This window comes from Crinia signifera, chromosome 2 (genome assembly GCF_055691185.1).
Source record: "Crinia signifera chromosome 2, ASM5569118v1, whole genome shotgun sequence".
In the NCBI taxonomy this organism is placed as follows: Eukaryota; Metazoa; Chordata; class Amphibia; order Anura; family Myobatrachidae; genus Crinia; species Crinia signifera.
In genome coordinates this window covers 180,934,763-180,955,493 of record NC_139218.1, presented here as the reverse complement: position 1 = coordinate 180,955,493, position 20,731 = coordinate 180,934,763, and the positions used below count along the sequence as shown (strand labels likewise).

General features: G+C 42.3%; 1 protein-coding gene across 2 annotated transcripts; it reads left to right on the top strand.

The window, feature by feature from the left end:
• Positions 1–1,368: 1,368 nt before the first annotated feature.
• ZNF593OS (ZNF593 opposite strand) lies at positions 1,369–20,579 on the top strand. 2 transcript variants are annotated; one of them, XM_083173274.1, is made up of 3 exons: positions 1,369–1,538; positions 19,358–19,478; positions 19,744–20,579. In XM_083173274.1, the coding sequence occupies exons 2-3, from the start codon at positions 19,428–19,430 to the stop codon at positions 19,888–19,890; spliced, it is 198 nt and encodes a 65-aa protein (XP_083029400.1). In that variant the 5' UTR covers positions 1,369–1,538; positions 19,358–19,427; the 3' UTR covers positions 19,891–20,579. The 2 variants fall into 2 exon arrangements, with proteins under 2 accessions (XP_083029400.1, XP_083029399.1); XM_083173273.1 differs by lacking the exon at positions 1,369–1,538 and adding an exon at positions 18,917–19,232.
• Positions 20,580–20,731: the final 152 nt, after the last annotated feature.

Sequence of the window (20,731 nt, the reverse complement as noted above, 5' to 3'; positions counted from 1 at the left end):
GGCGGCGGCCATCTTCTTGGTTTCCACAGCCTATGCTGTGCGGCTCCAATCGTGATGTCACTCGGGCAGCCAATCATTCTTCAGCTCAACCCTTAAATACTGACTAGCCGGGCCAGACCGGCAGTCAGTACAATGTTGTCCACTAGATAGCATCGTTGTGCATCCCTGGCAATTCCTGCAGTATCCGCTGCAGGCTGACTCTCCGAACTCCTGGGTGAAGTCTATCCTGATCTTCTCTGCTGGTCGTCCACTAATCCACCATATCCGTCCACAGAATTCCTCTGCCGCCATTTAGGACAAGGACAAGGTTAAACACCCCAAAAGGTGTCATCTTCCTCCTGTATCCTGACGGTCAATATCCATGGTCAGTATCCCTGGTATTCCGGCAGCCACGACCTCATTCAGCAAAAGATTACAATTGGACTTCTTCAAATCAATATCTACAGTTATTTCATTGTGCCATCCTCCTTATCTTTGTACCGCAGTATCTTAATTAAAAAGGTTTAATTTTATTAAATTGCTTCACTCCATTCTGTCGTTCATGCAACAGCCCTACATTAAAGCACCCAGCCTCTGTTACACTCCAGCTGGTGCTTCCAGCTCACGAAATGTGACAATATGTTTATTTGATATTCTGACGCCTTCCTGTCAGCTTGAACCAGCTTGGCCATTCTCCTCTGACCTTTATCATTAACAAGGCATTTTAGTCCAAAGAACTGCTGCATACTGAAAGTTTTTTGGGCTTTGTTATCTATTCTCTGTAAAATCTATAGACTCTTTTACATGAATTCTAGGAGAACAGAAGTTTCCAGGATACACAAATCACCACCTCACCTGACAAAAACAAGCATTCCAATGTCAAGATCACTTGAATCACATTGGCTTCCCATTTTGGCCTGAACAATACGGGAACCTCTTGACAATCTCTTCATGCTGCCATATGATTGGCCAATTAGACATTTGCACTAATGAACAGCTGTATCAAATAAAGTAGCCACTCACTGTAGTGTATTCTAATTCTATTTTAATGTCTCAATAATGTGATTTTACAAAAATATTGTCGTTAAAAATATTCAAAAGCTGTTGCCACATTTCTTTATTGTAAACATCAAAGTTGCAGGCAAACAAGTAGTGGCAAACATTTGTTGTAACTTTGTAGCAATATGTGACAAGCTTATAATTATAATGCCCTTTTGAGAACACCTGTCTCACTCACACTATAAAGATAGAGCTATATATATATATATATATACACACACACACACACACACACACACACACACACATATATGCATACATTCTCCTCCCCTTGCATACCAAAAGGCTGCTGAAAGTTTGACTAGAGCCTGCAAAGAAACACACTGACAAGATATGCACAGCTCTCTACAAGCACAAGCTGAGCAACACTCACTCTGCTAAATTATCATTAAGTTTGAGAAATACATTAGGACATAGATTTCCCAGATTGTAATATGTGTTGCTTCAGTTCTCCAATCAACTGATATTGACTCTGATGACTCATCCCCTGGATCACTTTGGTAAGTGTAAAATTGTCTGTTGACATCTGTCACACTGATTCACTGACAATTCTAAAGTCCATTTACTATTTATTGTACTGTAAATCCTCTCATAATATATACACCCAGCAGTGTACATTTATCTCACACAGAATCGATGTCTGTCTTTGGCAAAGTTTCATTTCTCATCACTCTTGTCTGTTTGCAATAGGATCATCTGTATTATTATTTATGGGTTCTCTTCTATAGGGTAAGGTCATGCAACATGAGCAGGATAAATACTTCCCCTTATTTTCCAAAACACTGTCTGCAGACCGATTTGGTTATTTGTATACTTAATAAGCTATATCATCTGCATTTTACTTTATAATACATACATGATCCATATATTATGTTACAGAAACTGTGTTGCCATAGAATAGTTAAAAAGTTAAGGTACTTGTGTATTATCACGGCGCCCACATTTTCCATCGTAGGGCATTGTACAACCAAAAAATTGCATCGCATCGCATGCGATGCGACGCGGTTGGATCCGATTTTTAATCGCACAGGCACCCAGATGCCTGATTCCTATGTTAAATACCCCCCCCCCGACCCAATTTTTAATTGTACACCCACCCTGATGGGTAATGACTATGTTAAATGCCCCCCCATTGTTAACGCCACCCCACTATCAACGCAAACACGAAGTGTGGCGAGCGGCGGTGGTAAGCGTCCTCCGAACTTTTCATACCCCCACTATCCACGTCGGTGTGGAGATGACGATGCGTGGCGAGCGCAGCGAGACCCGCGAGGGGACGCGGATGACTTCACATATATTCCGCGTCCGCTCACCACACTTCGGGCTCGCCACACTATATAAAATCAACTCCACGCCGACGTGGATAGTGGGGGTATGAAAAGGTCGGAGGACGCGTACCGCTGCGCTTGCCACACTTCGGGTTGGCGTTGATAGTGGGGTGGCGTTAACAATGGGGGGGCATTTGACATAGTAATTACCCATCAAGGTGGGTACACAATTAAAAATCGGGTCTGGTGGGCCTTTAACATGGGAATAAGCCCAAATCGGGCATGATCGCGTCGCATCGCATGCCATTATAATGGCTTGTGATGCGATATTAAAATTGTATACTCACGCCCGGGAAAAGGCTCAAATCGGGTCCCATTGCATGCCATAACCAAAGTTAATTTCCAGCTTCCTTTTAACCAAGTGGGTCTGCCAGGTGTGTAGATGCTTGGGGGGTGGGGGGCAGTGATTTTATTTGGTATCCAGACTGATCATAGACTGACTCATGATAGACATTCATATGGTTGACCACTAATGGTCGACAGTCAAAAGGTTGACAGGGTCAAAAGGTCGACAGGGTTTAAAGGTCGACACACAATAGGTCGACAGGGTCTAATGACCGACATGGTCAAAATGTCGACGTGGAAAAGGTCGACATGAAAAAAGTAAACATGCACTTTTTTACAAAATTTTCAGTTGGCATGTGCCGACAGGCGGTATTTCATGCCCTATCATCCACTAGGGATTGGAGAGAGAATAAAATAGTGTGCCGAGCGCAGCGAGGGGGATGCGGTACACACACAGATCCATAAGAGCCATTGGGCAGCACAGATGGTGTAATGGTTAGCATTACTGCCTCACAGCACTGAGGTCATGGGTGCAATTCCCACCATGGCTCTAACTGTGCAGAGTTTGTATATTCTCCCCGTGCTTGCTTGGGTTTACTCCGGGTACTCCGGTTTCCTCCCACAATCCAAAAATATACAGGTAGGTTAATTGGCTTCCAACAAAAAATAACCCTAGAATGTCTGTGTGTGCATGTACCATGTCCCTGGTATTCAATTTCTGCATGTCCAGTGGTAGCATACCCTCTCAATACTACATACGGAATTCTAATAAATTTTTATTGAGGGTCCATTCAGAAAATTAACCCTTACAACCCTGTGCGACCGACCATCCCATCCCCTTGCCCCGGTTTTTGATGTGCATGTACATGTGTTAGGGAATATAGATTGTAAGCTCCACTGGGGCAGGGACTGATGTGAATGTTCAATTATTCTCTGTAAAGCGCTGCAGAATATGTGTGCGCTATATAAGAAACTGCTAATAAATAATAATAATAATAATAATAATAAATACTTAATGGATTTGTCTTAATTTCACATTATATTTATAGAAGTTTATCTTACAAAGACATTATGAGCTAGTCTTTTTCTTTTAAACAATCACTTTTGTGGATTCATAAATTTACTCTTTTTATTATAACAAAAATACAAACTGACTTAATTGCTCAAGGCCAGAGAATATATTGAGCAGGATTCCTGAACATAACTCAAGTTTTACCGGTTCCTTAACAAGTGTTTGCACTGGCTACAAGCTATAGCACAGACTACACCACTGGACTGTAAAATAACTACAGGCCTAAGGGTCCAATGTTCTAAGCCTTGGAGAGAGATAAAGTGAACAGAGCAAAAATACCACCCGATCAGCTCTAATTTGTTCAAACACAGCCTGTAACATGGCATTTAGGAGCTTGTTGGTTGATACTTTACCTTTGTGCACTTTATCACTCTCTAAGGCTTAGAACATAAGGGTAGATGTACTAAAGCAGAGTACACACTGGGTGATGTGTGTACCAAGTGACATCAGCCGTGACAGGACCAGGCATTGGCATTGACATTCAGCAGCAGCACTACCATCATCATCAGCATCTGACGGAGGATGTCGCTGATAATGCACAGGAGTGCATATTGTCAGCAACATAGCAGGTACACACTAGTGTCCAATATTCCAGGCTAATCTGCCAGATGAGACGACATAGTGTCTAGCGTGTACCCATCTTTAGCCTTTGGAAAGTGATAAAGTGGAGAGATAAAGCTATTTTTCTAATACTGCTGTAACATGGTACTTAGGAGCTGATTGATAGGTACTTTATCTCTCTTCACTTTAGAACTCACAAAGGATTAGTAAATTTGCCCAATAGATCCTATAATGCCCCCCTCCACTAGTTCTGCGATTCTGACAGATTGTTGCGAAGGATCACATGAAAAGTGTCACATTGCTTGTACTTTTCCTGTGATTGCCATGCGAGGCACATTCCGGGGCACATTGCATCACAATGGCAGATGCTAAAGGATGTATTGGACCCCGCAGCCATGACTAGGATTGCATGCGATACATCGGGTGCTGCCAGGGTACCACATGCCATACCTCTCACTAGTGGATGGGGCCTTAAGACACTCCGAGAAATTGTTTACACAAAACCTGAGATCACAACAATTCAGAACTTTACCAATTTATATACTGTTCTTCCTACTATCCGCACAACCAATACTATAGTGGATTTTGTTCATTTTTTTATATGACCAATTGGGTAACTGCTGACTGAGGTCAAATGTTGTACTTCCTGTAAGACAGTATAAAACCCCATGCTGGATCTAATAGCAGCATGCCTTTGATAAAGTCATCTGTTGATGACGAAACGCGTTAGCCGCACACCCTATACTGGACCCTATGGATTACAATTACCTTATCTCAATTTGGACCAGTTCTCCTTTATTCAAGCAAAGACACTGGATTTTATAAACAAGGAACGGATCCGATATGTAATGCCGGCGGTCGGAATCCCGGCGGTCAGAATCCCGGCGGTCGGAATCCCGACCCCCTAAATCCCGACATGGGGGGGGACGTGGAGCGCCCCCCCTTGCGGGCTCACTGCGCTCGCCACGCAGCGGGCCTGGTGCCTCGCTACGCTCGCCACGCTATTTTATTCTCCCTCTATGGGTGTCGTGGACACCCACGGAGGGAGAAAGTTTCGGGATTTCGGCGGTCGGGATTCCAGTGTCGGGATCCCGACCGCCGGCAAATTGACTGCATCCCCAAGGGACACCACCACCTGATAATTCTGGGAGACCCTCCATTCCGTGAGACGTGTGCCATCTTTCCTCATGAGGGGAGAACATTACATCCGGCTCCAATTCAGATCTATGGACACCGGCCACTCCAGCATATTCCATAATCAATTCTAAACAGGAGAGCATCACCAGGAACAAGTGAGACTTATTTCCAATTCCACATTGAGGTCCTATGTAGGGGTGAATATTGTCTTATTTGAATTTTATCTTAAACAATTGTGTTTTTACTTGTGTTTTATTTTTATTTCATCTTTTTCCATGTTACGGTATATTAAAATAATAATGTAATACCCAATTGGTCAACTACTTATAATTTTATTAGACAGCGATCCACCACCTCCATTTCTTTTTTCCAATTTATATACGAGAAATAAATAAAATAGTAAGATGATTGGTACACCAATCTGTTTGCTCTAAAGGCCCCCATACATTAGGCCAACTTGTCCGAAGGACAAGTCGGACCTAATCTACTGACAACTCCCCTGGGGGGGTCACATACGATTTGGCACTTGATGTGCCAGGTTTTGCATGTGATAAATCGCATGCGATTTATCACATGCAGTCCCCCCGGGGAGCTGCTGTCAGCGGGAGCCGGGAGCTGAGCAGGGCATGGGGGCTGCAAGCAGGCAGCGGACGCAGCCTGTAGAACCGGCGGTGGAGGGAGCCAGATGCCGAGCGGGGGACTGCAAGCAGGGAGCCAGGCAGGGGAGGCAGTGGGCGCACTGGTCCAGGCGGTGAACTCCGCGAGGGGACCAGAGAGCAGAGACCGGGTAGCGTAGGGAAAGCCAGGCAGCAGCGGGCGGACATAGAAATGAATTAACAGTCAGTGATTGGCTGAGAGCTCTCTCAGACAGAGAGCTCTCAGCCAATTACTGGCTGTCCATTCATTTCTATGTGCCCGGCTTCCCCTACGCTACCCGGTCTCTGTCTCTGATCCCCTTGCGGCGTTCACCGCCTGGAAGTATCTATTTGCGGCATCCCCCCCGCCTCTCTAGCTCGGCTCCCTCCACCGCACATACTATACGCTGCGTCCCCTGCCCGCCTTGGGCTGCAAATAAGATTTAACAACTGTTATGTGCAGCCCGTCCGACCTCCCGAATCCGACCCGATGCGCACGGGACTGCGCATCGGGTCGGATGGGATGTCTGCACATGCGATTTGGCCCGATTCCTCCGAATCGGGTCAAATCGGGCCCAAATCGCATAGTGTATGGCGGCCTTAATTGTTCACCTTAGAACAGAGAACAAGCATAGGTAAGGGAAGACTTCTGCTCATATACACTGCACAATTTTTTAAAAAGAGATATCGGTCAGAACAGCTCTTATAACTTTAAAAAAAAGTGTAGTGTGTATGATCAATGTAGTTACTGATGCGCTCTTACGCATACGTTAATTAAGCTCTCCCCCCATCGTCATCTGTGCATGCAGCTCAATCTGACTATATTGTCAGCAACTGCATGCCCAACCGTAGACCCATTGATGTCACTGAGCAATATCGGTCACCTGTTTGACCAGCGGCATCGATATACCGGTGGTGCTGCTAGTCAGCTAGTTTGTACAGGGCTTTATGGATTGAGGTCTCAAGCACTGAACAAAAATGGAGAAGTGGACCAATGGACAAGTTTCCCTAGTAACAAATCAGCTTTAAGGTAGCATTTATCAAGTACATAATATAAAATGATAAGTACAAGCTGACTGCCTAATTCTCCACTCTTTCACACATCAGCTTCTACAATATAAATCATACTAACTATTTTATTTTAACATTCAATGGAGCAACGCTGTTCCCTCCATTTAATTGTTTCCTTATTTTTATGAATGTAATTCACACACATGGAAACCAGAGGGTAAAAGCAGAAGTCCTTCCAGTATTTATCACTTACGCCAAACAGCACTTGCATGGTCATTTTACAAGAGCATACAGGGAATGGACCAAAACAAAAATATATAACTTTGTGCTAGGATTAAGGGGGTTATTCTGATTCACTCAGAAAGGCACAATGACTCTAATGGACAAAACCATATGCACTGCAGGTGGGGCAGATGCAACATGTGCAGAGAGAGTTAGATTTGGGTGTTTTATTGTTTATGTGCAGGGTAAATACTGGCTGCTTTATTTTTACACTGCAATATAGATATGAGTTTGAAGCAGTATGGTTTAGTATCAAGGCAGGGTCCAACTCCAGTCACACAAAAACTAAGGTGTTGGATTTTAGGAAGGCTGACTTTGCAAAAATGGGGAGATGTTTAAGCGACTCATTAGCGGATTGGAGGAATTTGAAAGGAGTGCAGGAGAGGTGGAAAAAATTAAAAAGTGCAATACTAAAGGCAACGGACCTTTGTATCAAAAGGGTTAAGAAAAGTACCAGGAAAAGGAAGCCAGTGTGGTTTACTAAAGAGGTATCAACTAGTGTAAAAGCAAAAAAGATGGCCTTTTGGACATACAAGCAGACTCAAAATAATAATGACAAAGAAGTGTATCTTGCCAGACGCAAAGAGGCTAAGAAAGTGATCAAGCGTGCCAAGGCACAAGCTGAGGAGAAAATGGCTCAGTCAGTAGAAACACAACTTTTTTTAAATATATAAGTGAAAGGAGAAAATCAAATGGAGGAATAATAAGACTGCGGACAGACACTGAGAATTTGGTGGAGGGAGAGAAGGCAATTGCAGATCATCTAAATAATTACTTTTGCTCCGTATTCACTATAGAAGGAGAAGGCAAGGGACCACAGTTAAGTTGCAAGGACATTCATAAAAATAAGGTAGATGGAAGTACATTTACTAGGGAGAAACAGAACTTTCAAGACTGAAAGTGGATAAATCAATGGGGCCAGATGGAGTGCATCCAAGGATACTAAAAGAATAAAAGATGTGTTGGTAGCGCCATTAACAGATTTATTCAACCAGTCACTAGATACAGGTGCAGTTCCAGAGGACTGGAGAAAAGCAAATGTAATTCCACTGCACAAAAGTGGAAGCAAAGAAGAAGCAAGTAACTACAGACCAGTGAGCCTTACATCAGTAGTAGGGAAAATAATGGAAACACTATTAAAAGAAAGAATAGTGGAATATCTTAAATTAAACAACTTACAGGATCCAAAACAGCATGGTTTTACTGCAGGGAGATCATGCCAAACAAGTCTCATTGACTTTTTTGAATCCGTGACCAAAATACTAGATGAAGGGGGGGCTGTAGATGTGGCATATCTAGACTTTAGTAAGGCATTTGACACTGTCCCACATCGCAGGCTGCTAAATAAACTTGAAAGTGTGGGATTGGATTATAAAACAATTAAATGGATAAGAACCTGGTTGCAGGATAGGAAACAGACAGTTGTAGTAAATGGAGTGCATTCTATGGAGGGACATGTTACCAGTGGAGTACCCCAGGGATCTGTACTTGGACCAGTGCTCTTTAATATCTTTGTTAGTGACATTGCAAATGGTATTGAAGGGAAAGTATGCCTTTTTGCAGATGACACAAAGATATGCAACAGAGTAGACACACCAGGAGGGGTTAATCAAATGACTGATTATCTAAGTAAACTTGAGAATTGGTCAAGAGAATGGCAACTACAGATTAATGCTAAAAAATGCAAAATTATGCATTTGGGACTCAAAAACCCAAAGGCTCAATATAGTATCAAGGGTACTATAATGGAAACTACTGAGGAAGAGAGGGATCTAGGAGTCACTATTTCAAGTGACTTAAAAGCAGGGAGGTAATGTAACAAAGCAATGAGGAAGGCTAGTCAGATGCTTGGTTGCATAGGTAGAGGAATCAGTAGCAGAAAAAAAGACGTAATAATGCCACTTTATAGGTCATTGGTACGGCCTCATCTGGGATACTGTGTCCAGTTCTGGAGACCATATCTTCAGAAGGATATAAATACATTGGAGAGTGTACAAAGAAGGGCAACTAAAATGGTTCATGGCCTACATCACAAAACTTACCTGGATAGACTAAAAGATCTTAACATGTATAGTTTGGATCAGAGAATGGAAAGGGGGGACATGATAGAAATCTTCAAATATATCAAGGGTTTTAACATAGTACAGGTGGGAAATTAACTTCAAAGGAAAACAAGTAATAAAACACGAGGACATGCACTGAAACTAGAGGGAGGTAGGTTCAGGGGAAATGTTAGAAAGAATCACTTCACAGAAAGGGTAGTGGATAAGTGGAATAGCCTCCCATCAGAGATGGTAGAGGCTAAGACAGTAGAACAATTTAAACATGCTTGGGATAGGCATATGAATATCCTTACAAAGAAATAAGGATTAAAAAGGGTTGAGTTTACCTGAAGGGTAAAAAAAAGGGGCAGACTAGATGGGCCAAATGGTTCTTATCTGCCGTCAAATTCTATGTTTCTATGTAAGTACAAACCCCACCCAAATCTAACTCTCTCTGCACGTGTTACATCAGCCCCACCTGCAATGCAAATGGTTTTTCCATTAGAGAGTGATTGTGCCTCTTCAAGTCAATCAGAATAAGCCCCTAAGTGTATCAATGCTGGCTAACTACAAAGTGGTACCAGTTATCTTTCTTTAGCCTGCATTGGTGCACTCTTTACAAAAGTTCAATGTAACAATTGAATGATCAGTAGAACCCTAAGAATGTAGCATCATGTCTTTCTCAACACTTTGACTCACCAAAGTTGCTGTGGGAGATCCTTAAAATGTCTGCTAAAAATGCCAGCATCGCTCAAAGCACTCAAATGGTTAATAAAAAGGTTTCCTTGGCACTTTACACCTATTTTGACAAACTCCCTTGGCACTCAAAGGGTTAAAAGTTAAATTACACATACCATATTTAGCCCTACCCTTTAATGCAACCTTAATCTTCACCCCACACAAATTAATTTCCTGGATATAGCGCTCTCGGCCAATAAAAATAAAAATAAGCTGGACACAGAAACTTATATAAAACCTGTTGACCAAAGTAGATATTTAGAATTTACAAGTTCACACGCTACACAATGGAAAACCAATATTCCTAAAAGCCAAATGGTAAGAATTAGACGTAACTGTTCGACCGAACAAGCTTTTCATAAACAAGCCAAAGGGCTAATTAATTCATTTAAAGATCAAGGGTACCCAAATCAATTGTTAGATCAGGCCTATGAAGAGGTGAAACAGATAGATAGAGAAAATTTACTAATAGATAGAGAAAACAAAAAAACTGGTAAAAATAGAAAAAATTCCTCCCGTGAAGAATATCAGAATAATGAGAGAAGTGTATCATTCGTGACACAATATAACAGCTTTGCTTATGAGATTAAAAAAATTGTAAACAGAAATAGTAAAATTCTATTGCAAGACAACCTTTTGAAGGATGTAATAGAACAAGGCGGAAAAGTTATCTTCCGCAAAGCTGAAAACTTGAAATCCAAACTAGTGTCAAGCCACTTCTCTATGCCAAAAACCCCGTCTATAGAACCTAATATAAAAAACTGGCTCCCACCACTACCTGAAGGTTATCATAAATGCGGTAACCATAAATGCTACACATGCCAGACAGCAGGAAATAAAAAGAGTATCGAATTTGAGTCCTATGAAACTAAAGAAAAATTCAAAATCAAAGGACATCTTAACTGCAGATCCACATTCGTAGTCTATGTAATAGACTGCGCCTGTGGACTGCAGTATGTGGGGCGTACCACGAGAAGCCTACATACTAGATACCTCGAACATAGAAGGAATATATTGGGAGGTATCCGTACGCACCCTCTTTCCAAACACATCTCCTCTTGTCAAGAAAATTGTGTAAATAAAGTACAAATAAAAGCTATAGAACAAATAAAGAAAACAATAAGAGGAGGAGATAGGTTTGGAAACCTGTGTCGTAGGGAGGCGTACTGGATCTTTAGATTAGCCACATTAATTCCTAAGGGTCTTAATGACTGTGTAGAACTTAATAATATATGATTTAAGGTATAGAATTTCTGTATGTATAACTCCCTGTGACACATGGTTTGGCATGCCAAACATATCTTTTTCGTTTTCTCCCTTCTTTTCCGCCCTATGGATTCATGTATATTGTCCCCTATTAGATGATGCAAGAATTGATGTTAACATTAAGAACATCTATCTATACTATACTAAGCACTTGCTATTAAGTTTCGGTACTTGTGAGTTATCTGGACGCCCGATTTTTTGATTGTATGCCTTAAGTTAAGGCATACAATCAGATGCGATGCAATGCGATATCGCATCGCATCGCATCGCATCGCATGCGACCATCGGATGCGATGACCCGATTTTTCCATAGGAATCAATGTTAAAATGATTCCTATGGAAAAAGGGGTCCTTTTCATACCCCTACTATCCAAGTGGGCATGGAGTTGGATATAAACCTGTGGCGAGCGTAGCGAGCCACCGAGCCCGAAGCGTGGCGAGCGAAGCGAGCCCCGCGAGGGGACGGTATTCCGTGTCCCCTCGCGGGGCTCGCTACGCTCGCCACGCTTCGGGCTCGGTGGCTCGCTACGCTCGCCACAGGTTTATATCCAACTCCATGCCCACTTGGATAGTAGGGGTATGAAAAGGACCCCTTTTTCCCATTGAATTCCATGTTAAAATGGACTCAGTCCATTTTAACATTGATTCCTATGGAAAAATCGGGTCATCGCATCGCATCGCATCGCATCGCATCCGATGGTCGCATGCGATGCGATGCGATGTGCCCGATCCGACCCGATTTTGAAATCGGGCGTCCGGATAACTCACATGTACCTAAGTTTCATATGATGTGACTATGTATATCCCCCTTCTCCTGTAATACTTGTTTATTGTAAGCAAAAAAAACCTAAAAAGCCCCAGAAAAATCTTTATTATATTTATTTTTATTTTTATTATTATTCTCATTTTGATTTTTTATTATTATTATTATTATTATTTTTATTTTATTATTATATATATATAATTTTTTTTATTTTATATATATATATATTTTTTTTTATATATCTCTCTTCCCAATATGTGCGACACACTATGTGTCATGTTTTGACAATTAAAAATTATTAAAACTGATAATAAATTAGTTCATTAATAACAGTATGCTAGAAAGAATTATTAATTACTGCTATACTCTGCTTAAGATAAATTAATTAATTATGATCAAGACAATTATTGTGACTATCTAATAAAAACAACATAAATATATATAAATGAGTAAATGCAATAATGGCGACATTCCTATGATAAAAGTAAGATTTTAATTCATTTTATTGTGTTAGATTAGTGTAAATTTGTGTGTGTATACATAGTTTTTTTATGTATATATTTTTTCTTTGAGATCATGTTAGTGTGCTTTCAATTCTATATATATTTCTGAAGAATTTTCATCTGTGAATTATTTAGTTTATGTATATATACACCTGCTGAATTAATATATATATATAAGAAAAACGGACTGAAAATTAAAATGCTGCATATAATATTCTTTATAGAAGTGACACACGTGATTTTTAATCCACCAATGTGAATCCTCATATGAAAACGAGGTGTGAGTGTATAACAATACACATATGATTTTCAAAGACGCTTACCAAATGAACACTTCCGCATTTGCGAAAACGAGGTGTGAGCGTGAATGGAACGCAATATGGACGCTTGGCGCGTCTGAACGAAAACGAGGCTTGGAGAAGTCCTAACAGCGCAAGCGCACACTAAGCCCTGAACGCCATAAAATCTGAGCGACGGGGGCGCACTACATCTACGTCCTTCTGATGAAGCGGCCGAGCGTGACAGGCCGAGAAACGCGTTAAGGAGACCAGACGCTGACCGCTACTTCATTGTGCCTTCCTGCATTGTGCCTTCCTGCATATTTCCTACCTCCGCTATCGCACCCCCGCCTGTGGACCCAAACACTGGGAGCTGTTTTGCATATACCGCAAGGAATCAGCAGCTGGATACAAAAATCTCCCCACAGACTGACTGAGTGATCGAATCGGAGGGAAGCAGGTTATAGCTCAATTGAGCATCATTCATTCCCTCCATGTTTTTTACCATTTAACCCATTCTAATCATAAAAGCATGCATGCCATAACTTACTAACCTGGACTAAGCTGTAAGAGAGCTAACTGTTCATTATCCATTAACAACTACATCTATACTAAAACTGGAGTGAAAGAGAGTGGATTACCATTCATTGCAGCAAGCCACTAACCAATTGTATCACGTATTATTGCTATAATTTTTTATTTTTGTGATTTAAATGTGTATTTTATATATTTGAAGTACCGGCCGGTATCTGTATACAAAATTGTATTTATTGTTCCATAATAAATTTTAAATGATTATTTGAATCAGCGCTGCCTCTGAAACCGTTTTTTTCTTTGCACCTGTGTCTAAGGGGCTGGGGTGTCCCCTTATCAGAGACAGCAGCAGATTCAATTATATATAGATTAGCGCTCTGCCATTTCTTTTTTCCTTTTTTTATCAATTAACCAGAGGGATCAGTTTACTATAGTGCTAAATACTTTCAGTGGGGCAGTATGGACGGTTTAATGGTTAGCACTACTGCCTCACAGCACTGAGGTCATGGGTTCAATTCCCACCATGGCTCTAACTGTGCGGAGTTTGTATATTCTTTCTGTACATTCATGGGTTTTCACCCACAATCCAAAAATATACTGGTAGGCTAATTGGCTCCCAACAAATTAACCCTGTTTGTGCATGTACATGTGGTAGGGAATATAGACTGTAAGCTAGACTAGGGCAGGGACTGATGTGAATGTTTAAATATCCTCTGTAAAGTGCTGTGGAATATGTGTGCGCTATATGAGAAACTGTTAATAAATAAATACTACATAACATTACTGTTCTTGTAAAAAAATAAATTGTATTGTCTGAGATAAAAGAGAGTAGGGAACCAATGACCCTGGACTATTTCAAAATGGTTTGAAAAATATCACCCGCTCCTACAGATAGTCTACTGTCACACATCATTTGACAAAACTGCGTTTTTTCCCCATGCAACATAAAAATATTAATTTAAACGTAGAGCAACTTGTAAATAGAAATTTGTTACATTGAACATAAAGCTAAACCGAGGCTTATGGGGCAGATTGTAGGTCACGTGCATATGGGTCTGAGTGGCACAAAAAAGATTTAGAATCTTATTCTGGTTGACACACAGCGATGCAAAGTTCACAGTGCTGCATGTCTTTTTAAGCCCACTCGCAGCTCGCATTGCCACCCACCATCCTTGGCACAGCAAATTTGTCCACAAGGCTGCGCATGGATGTTTTGAATAAACATCTATTTGCAGCTTAGGGGACAAGGTCCACATAATTTGATGGTCACCAACCATCGAATGATGTGGAGCGTACAGAGAAAACTAAGATACTCGCAGGACAGGGCGGGAAGCTGACATCCGGTGATGGCATCGGGCCATTACCACGAGAACACCCAGCATTTTCATGGGAACGCCCATGAAACGCTGGGGGTTCCCATGCACATCCCCCGGCCTGCCACCCCACATCCACACTGTTGTGTGCGAGCGCCTGGAGAACACTCTATTTGCCATGGCAGCTCGCACATCTGTACATGAACTCAGAAATGTGCATGCGCAGAATAAAAACATTGCGATTCTGTGTGAATTTGCATGGGACCGTATCTACCAGAATCAGGCCCTTAGTAACGGTCGTGAGGCTGTCGAAGATAAAAAATATTGGGTACTTGTTGCCTAGCACGGCCACAATCGTTGGGATCGTGTACCTTTAAGTTAAGGTACACGATCCCAACGATGGACCCAATTTCCTTTGAAATCAGGTCCATTTTGCCAGCAAAGGTAAAAAATGGCATCGCGTTGGTCGGGACCATTAACATTGGTCCCGACGCGATGCCCCCGATTTCTCCATAGGCTTCAATGTTAAAATATTTAACATTGAAGCCTATGCGATGGACCCGATTTGTCCATAGGCTTCAATGTTAAATAATTTTAACATTGAAACTGAGTCCATTTAACATAGGAAAAAATGGGAAAAGGCCGAATAAGGGCCATTTCTCATTGGGTATGGCCCCGTCATGTGTGTAAAAAATAATGGCCCCCCATTGTGGCCGCCACCCCCACGATTGACGCAAACCCGAAGTGTGGCGAGCGCAGCGAGCCCGCGAGGGGCGGCGGTGCGCGTCCTCCGACCTTTTCATTCCCCTACTATCCACGTCGGCGTGGAGTTGAGAATAGATTAGTGTGGCGAGCGCAGCGAGCCACTGAGCCCGAAGCGTGGCGAGCCCCGCGAGGGGACGCTGATACCTGTGAAGTCCGCGAGGGGACGCAGGGATCTGTGAAGGTATCAGCGTCGCTGCGCTCGCCACGCTTCGGGCTCGGTGGCTCGCCACACTAATCTATTCTCAACTCCACACCGACGTGGATAGTAGGGGAATGAAAAGGTTGGAGGACGCGCACCGCCGCCCCTCGCGGGCACGCTGCGCTCGCCACGCTTGGGGTTCGCGTCAATCTTGGGGGTGGCGGCCACAATGGGGGGCCATTATTTTTTACACACATGACGGGGCCATACCCAATGAGAAATGGCCCATATTGGCCCTTTTACCATTTTTTACTATGTTAAATGGACTCAGTTTCAATGTTAAAATAATTTAACATTGAAGCCTATGGACACGATGGACCCGATTTCTCCATAGGCTTCAATGTTAAATTATTTTAACATTGAAGCCTATGGAGAAATCGGGTGCATCGCGTCGGTCGCGTCGTGTGCGTTTTGGTATGCGACCGACACGATTTTTTCCGACACGACCACCACGATAGAAATCGTGGTGGCCGTGCTAGGAAACAAGTACCGAATATTGTAGAGGGCCTTGCATGTCAAATATAAACAAAAATGTGGAAACATTGATTAATTGTGTTCCATTGTCATGATCATGGAGTCCAGGTAAGTGCAACCGCTCCAATTCTGGTGCACCGTCTTTTATGCTGTACGACAGTGGTAATTGTATGCCGCCCTCTTTGGTGCATGTCCCCAACCCTTCTGTCGATTGTCTGTGCAATAAGAATTTTCTTTTTAAATCATTGGTAACTGCACTAAGGAGCGCCCGTTTCTTTTGTTTTAGATTGATATATATCTATCAATTACTCTTGCATCTTTAGGAAAATGAGAAACTGAACAATGAATACCATGATGCTAGTAATTTGTGATGTCTGCCAGAAAAGGGATGATATAGAACAGGGGTCTTCAACCTTTAAGACAGCGTGGGCCACCTAAAAAAATCCAGTGAAGCCCGAGGGCCACTAAAATCGCCTACGGAATTTCGGACAGCCCCATAGAATCACAGCTCCCCTATAACGTCAGCACAGTCCTTCATAGATAGTTGGCACAGCCGCCCATACTCAGCACAGAACCCCACACACACACACCCTAATAGTTATCAGCAGCCAATTTGGGTTCCAGTGCAAACAGTAAAATATGTGCCCCCCCCCATATATAATTTGATATTGAATAAATTGCACACGCCGTAGGCGCGCTCCCAAAAACGGGAGTGACCTAATTATAAGGGGCGTGGTCTAATTATAACGAGTGTGATCTAGCAGGAAAACAATTACCTGACACCTCTTTTGCAACCTGCATGACCAGACATTGGTTACCGCAGGAATGGTCGTTGTCCTCACACGCTTAAGTTGACTGAAGGCTGCACAATGTCATATAAACATGAAGGCCCACACAGTGAAATAGTATGCCTCACAGATCAAACCCAAACAATGAAAGGCTACTTAAATCAATATACACTGTTACACTGTTTATCCGTAATGCCCATTACACATTGCGCATCACACCATAGTGTCCATTAGACATTATGCCACATACCGTAATACCTGTTGTACATTATGTCATACACCATAATGCCCATTACTCATTATGCCGCACCGTGATGACCATTACACATTAATCCACAAAAATTATGCCCATTGCACATTATGCCCCACACTGCTGCCCATTATGCCACAGACCATAATGCCAGCAGTACTCCTGCTTATACATATGATGCCCCAGCAGTGCCCCTCACACACAATGCCCCAGCAGTGCCCCTCACACACAATGCCCCAGCAGTGCCCCTCACACACAATGCCCCAGCAGTGCCCCTCACACACAATGCCCCAGCAGTGCCCCTCACACACAATGCGCCCCTCACACAATGTTCCAGCAGTGCCCCTCACACACAATGCCCCAGCAGTGCCCCTCACACACAATGCCCCAGCAGTGCCCCTCACACACAATGCCCCAGCAGTGCCCCTCACACACAATGCCCCAGCAGTGCCCCTCACACACAATGCCCCAGCAGTTCCCCTCACACACAATGCTCCCAGTAATGCCCCCAGTAATGCCTGCAGCTTTGCCAGGTCCCCTGCTCCCGCCAGATGTACCTCCTCTTCCTGCAGCTTTGACGGGTCACCTGCTTCCACCATCCATGCCTCCTCCTGCAGTTTTGCCGGGTCCCCACCGCCAGCTGTGCCTCCTCCTCCTGCAGTTCCAGTGCCGGGTCCCATGCTCCCGCCAGCTGCGTCTCCTCCTCCCGCAGCTTCGCCAGGTCCCAACTCCCCAGCTCGTGACCAGACGTGCCTCCTCCTCCCTCAGCCGCGCTGGATCCACTCCTCTGCCCTGCCTGCAGCCAATAGAAATCGGGTAGGCGGCACCCAAGGGGACTCCATTACACTGCCTCCCTCGGCAGCATTTTCTTTTACTTAAAAAAAAAAATCCTATGCATGGTGGGCCGGCAGGCAGGGGGCCACTGAGATCAGCTTCGCGGGCCACGAGTGGCCCGCGGGCCATGGGTTGAAGACCCCTGATATAGAAGATTAGAGATCCAGTGGATGATTACAGATTAAATGGCTATAAATTTAATCAAGCAACTGAAAATTATTAAAATATTCCCTCACAGGATATAAAACAATACTCTTTTTTTTTTTATTATTTACATATCTGCTTTGTGATGTAATTTGTTGTTCCATATTCTAGGTCTATGATTTATTTAGGTTTGACACTGAAAAAACTGGACTTTTTTGACGGAGGCGAATTGCCCTACACCATTTATTCTACACAGCTATACTAGCAGTAATGAATATGTCCACGCATACTGTTCATCTGGAAAAATGTGTTAAAATGAATCAACCTCATTAGTGATAATAATGGACTTGCGGTCAATTTCTCCATTGGCAAGCATATCGACTTGTTAAAAGTATTTCAATAAAACACATTTGCAATTCCTTAAAACATCAGTACTTACTCTACAATCTCATAAATCTACATTTGTAAACATAATGTAAAGATGGCAAACGCAAATCTAAAAATGCTGAAATAGTTATATTGTGTTTCCTTTCTCGTTCTCTCCTCTCCCAAGCTGTTTTACCCACATTCTACCCTCTGGCTGTTTTTCACATCCACTGGCTTGATCTCTTCTGACAGCTGTTCTTTTTTTTGGGAGGGGCTGCGTTGAGGAGGTTATAACAAGGGGGATGGTCTTAAGGGGTGGATAAATGGAGGACCGCAGCATCTATCGCCCTTTTAGCCAGAAAGCAAACATATTTAGAGGAGACGACACTGGACTGCGTGGATAAGGTGAAATGGGGACACGTTTTTGCAGGTAGAATGGCTAGCCATTGCCGATCATTCAAGAGAAAGGAAATGTAGTACAGGCACACGTAAGTTACACCTCTAAGGGAAACGGTATAATATAAACCTTAAAAATAAGGGACACAGGACGTAAGAAAAAGTGATCTTAAGCAACAGTACTTAACAAGCACAAACAAGTATAATAGAAGAGGCAACTAATGAAACAGGTAGGTGCTGTAATGTTAAAATTTAAGATAGATTTTGTGCATAGACTCATTGCTCAGTGACTTTAGTATTGTATGTAATATGTATTCAGAAATCTGTATTTACAAAATGCAACATTCTTCCACAGTACTCTTTATCAGACAACCTACTGCCGATTCCCGAACAGTAAATCCTGTATAAAAGACCCGGCTCTCAAAATGTTAATCCGCCTTGGACGCCTCACCCCTGGGTACTTCCGTCTGCTGCAGGTACTATCTATATGTATATATAGGCAATTGTTCTATTACAGTGACTGACAAGTATACGTTTTCAGAAAATGAAGACATCACATGCAGAAGCAAAATATGAAGTTAGAAGATTTTCGGTTATTATTTTTACCACAGAAATACATTTCATGTATCATGTTTTCTAAATTATACAGAACTATCAATGTGTGATACAGATCGGACTGTAAAATATGCTCTATGTCACATGCATGGGTATCTGATCTTAGCTATATCATGTTTATTTTAGCTGCAGGTTTCTGGAGAATTGGCAACAGAGCCAAAGGACAGACTAGTGAATCACCTTGCTCTTCTTCTTGCCCTTATGGGCCTTGGACTATCCTACTACAGTGTCCGTCAGCTGGTGCAAGAGTCCAGCCTCCCCCCTTCACAATGAGGCCTGGAGGCTTTATGACCGAAAGGTTGTACTGTACTGTATGTAAATGATAGATAATTATAGCTTTGCAGTGGTTGGAGGTCCTGGAGAAAGGTGTGGCAACGGGTGGACGGCAGCAAGGTAGAGAACATGGTAGAGAATGTATTTTGAGGAATGTACATGCACAGATAGCATAGTCTTAGACATGGGGTATAATATATCAATCATGAACACCCCATTATACTTTATATAATGAAAGATTGTGGAGGGTTAAGTCAGCGTTGAGCTTTCATGGAGCTTTATAATGACTATATATTTTTAGAATGCAAACAATACCAGTCTTATCAGTGAAAAACCTTTTCTAACATTATAATTAATTTGGTTGCTTTTCACACATAGTTCAAATAGAAAAATACATCATACTACGAATGCTGGAACTGGATTGTCTCAGTTGGAAGACATTTGGTCATTTCTAGAACTACTTTTCCTAAATTATCGAAACTCACTTAACACGAGGCCAAATTATTAGAACTATCACGGAATGCTAAAAAATACAGATTGCTAAATTATGTTTGGGTTATGTTAAGCTTGTCTAATAAAATGTATATTGAATACATATTATGTTAACTTGATGTTATGTTTCTACTTATATTTCTCTTAATTTGTTCTTTTTTGAACTATGGATTCAGCCACAGATTATATCTTTCTGTAGTACAAAATATAGAGTTTAGTAAAACGATTTAGAAAATGTGACTCCAATCATGCTTTCTTACTTATATATTAAGCATTCTGTCTAAATCCATACGCCATATAAACAAATCCAGTTTATCACATGCAGGATGGCAGTGCAAAGGTTAAATAC

Bases quoted from the DNA above. Each gene is read 5' to 3' on its own strand.
- ZNF593OS (XM_083173274.1), top strand. From the start codon at position 19,428: ATGTTAATCCGCCTTGGACGCCTCACCCCTGGGTACTTCCGTCTGCTG. The intron at 19,479-19,743 runs GTACTATCTATA...TGTTTATTTTAG, and splicing joins GGTACTTCCGTCTGCTGCAG to CTGCAGGTTTCTGGAGAATT.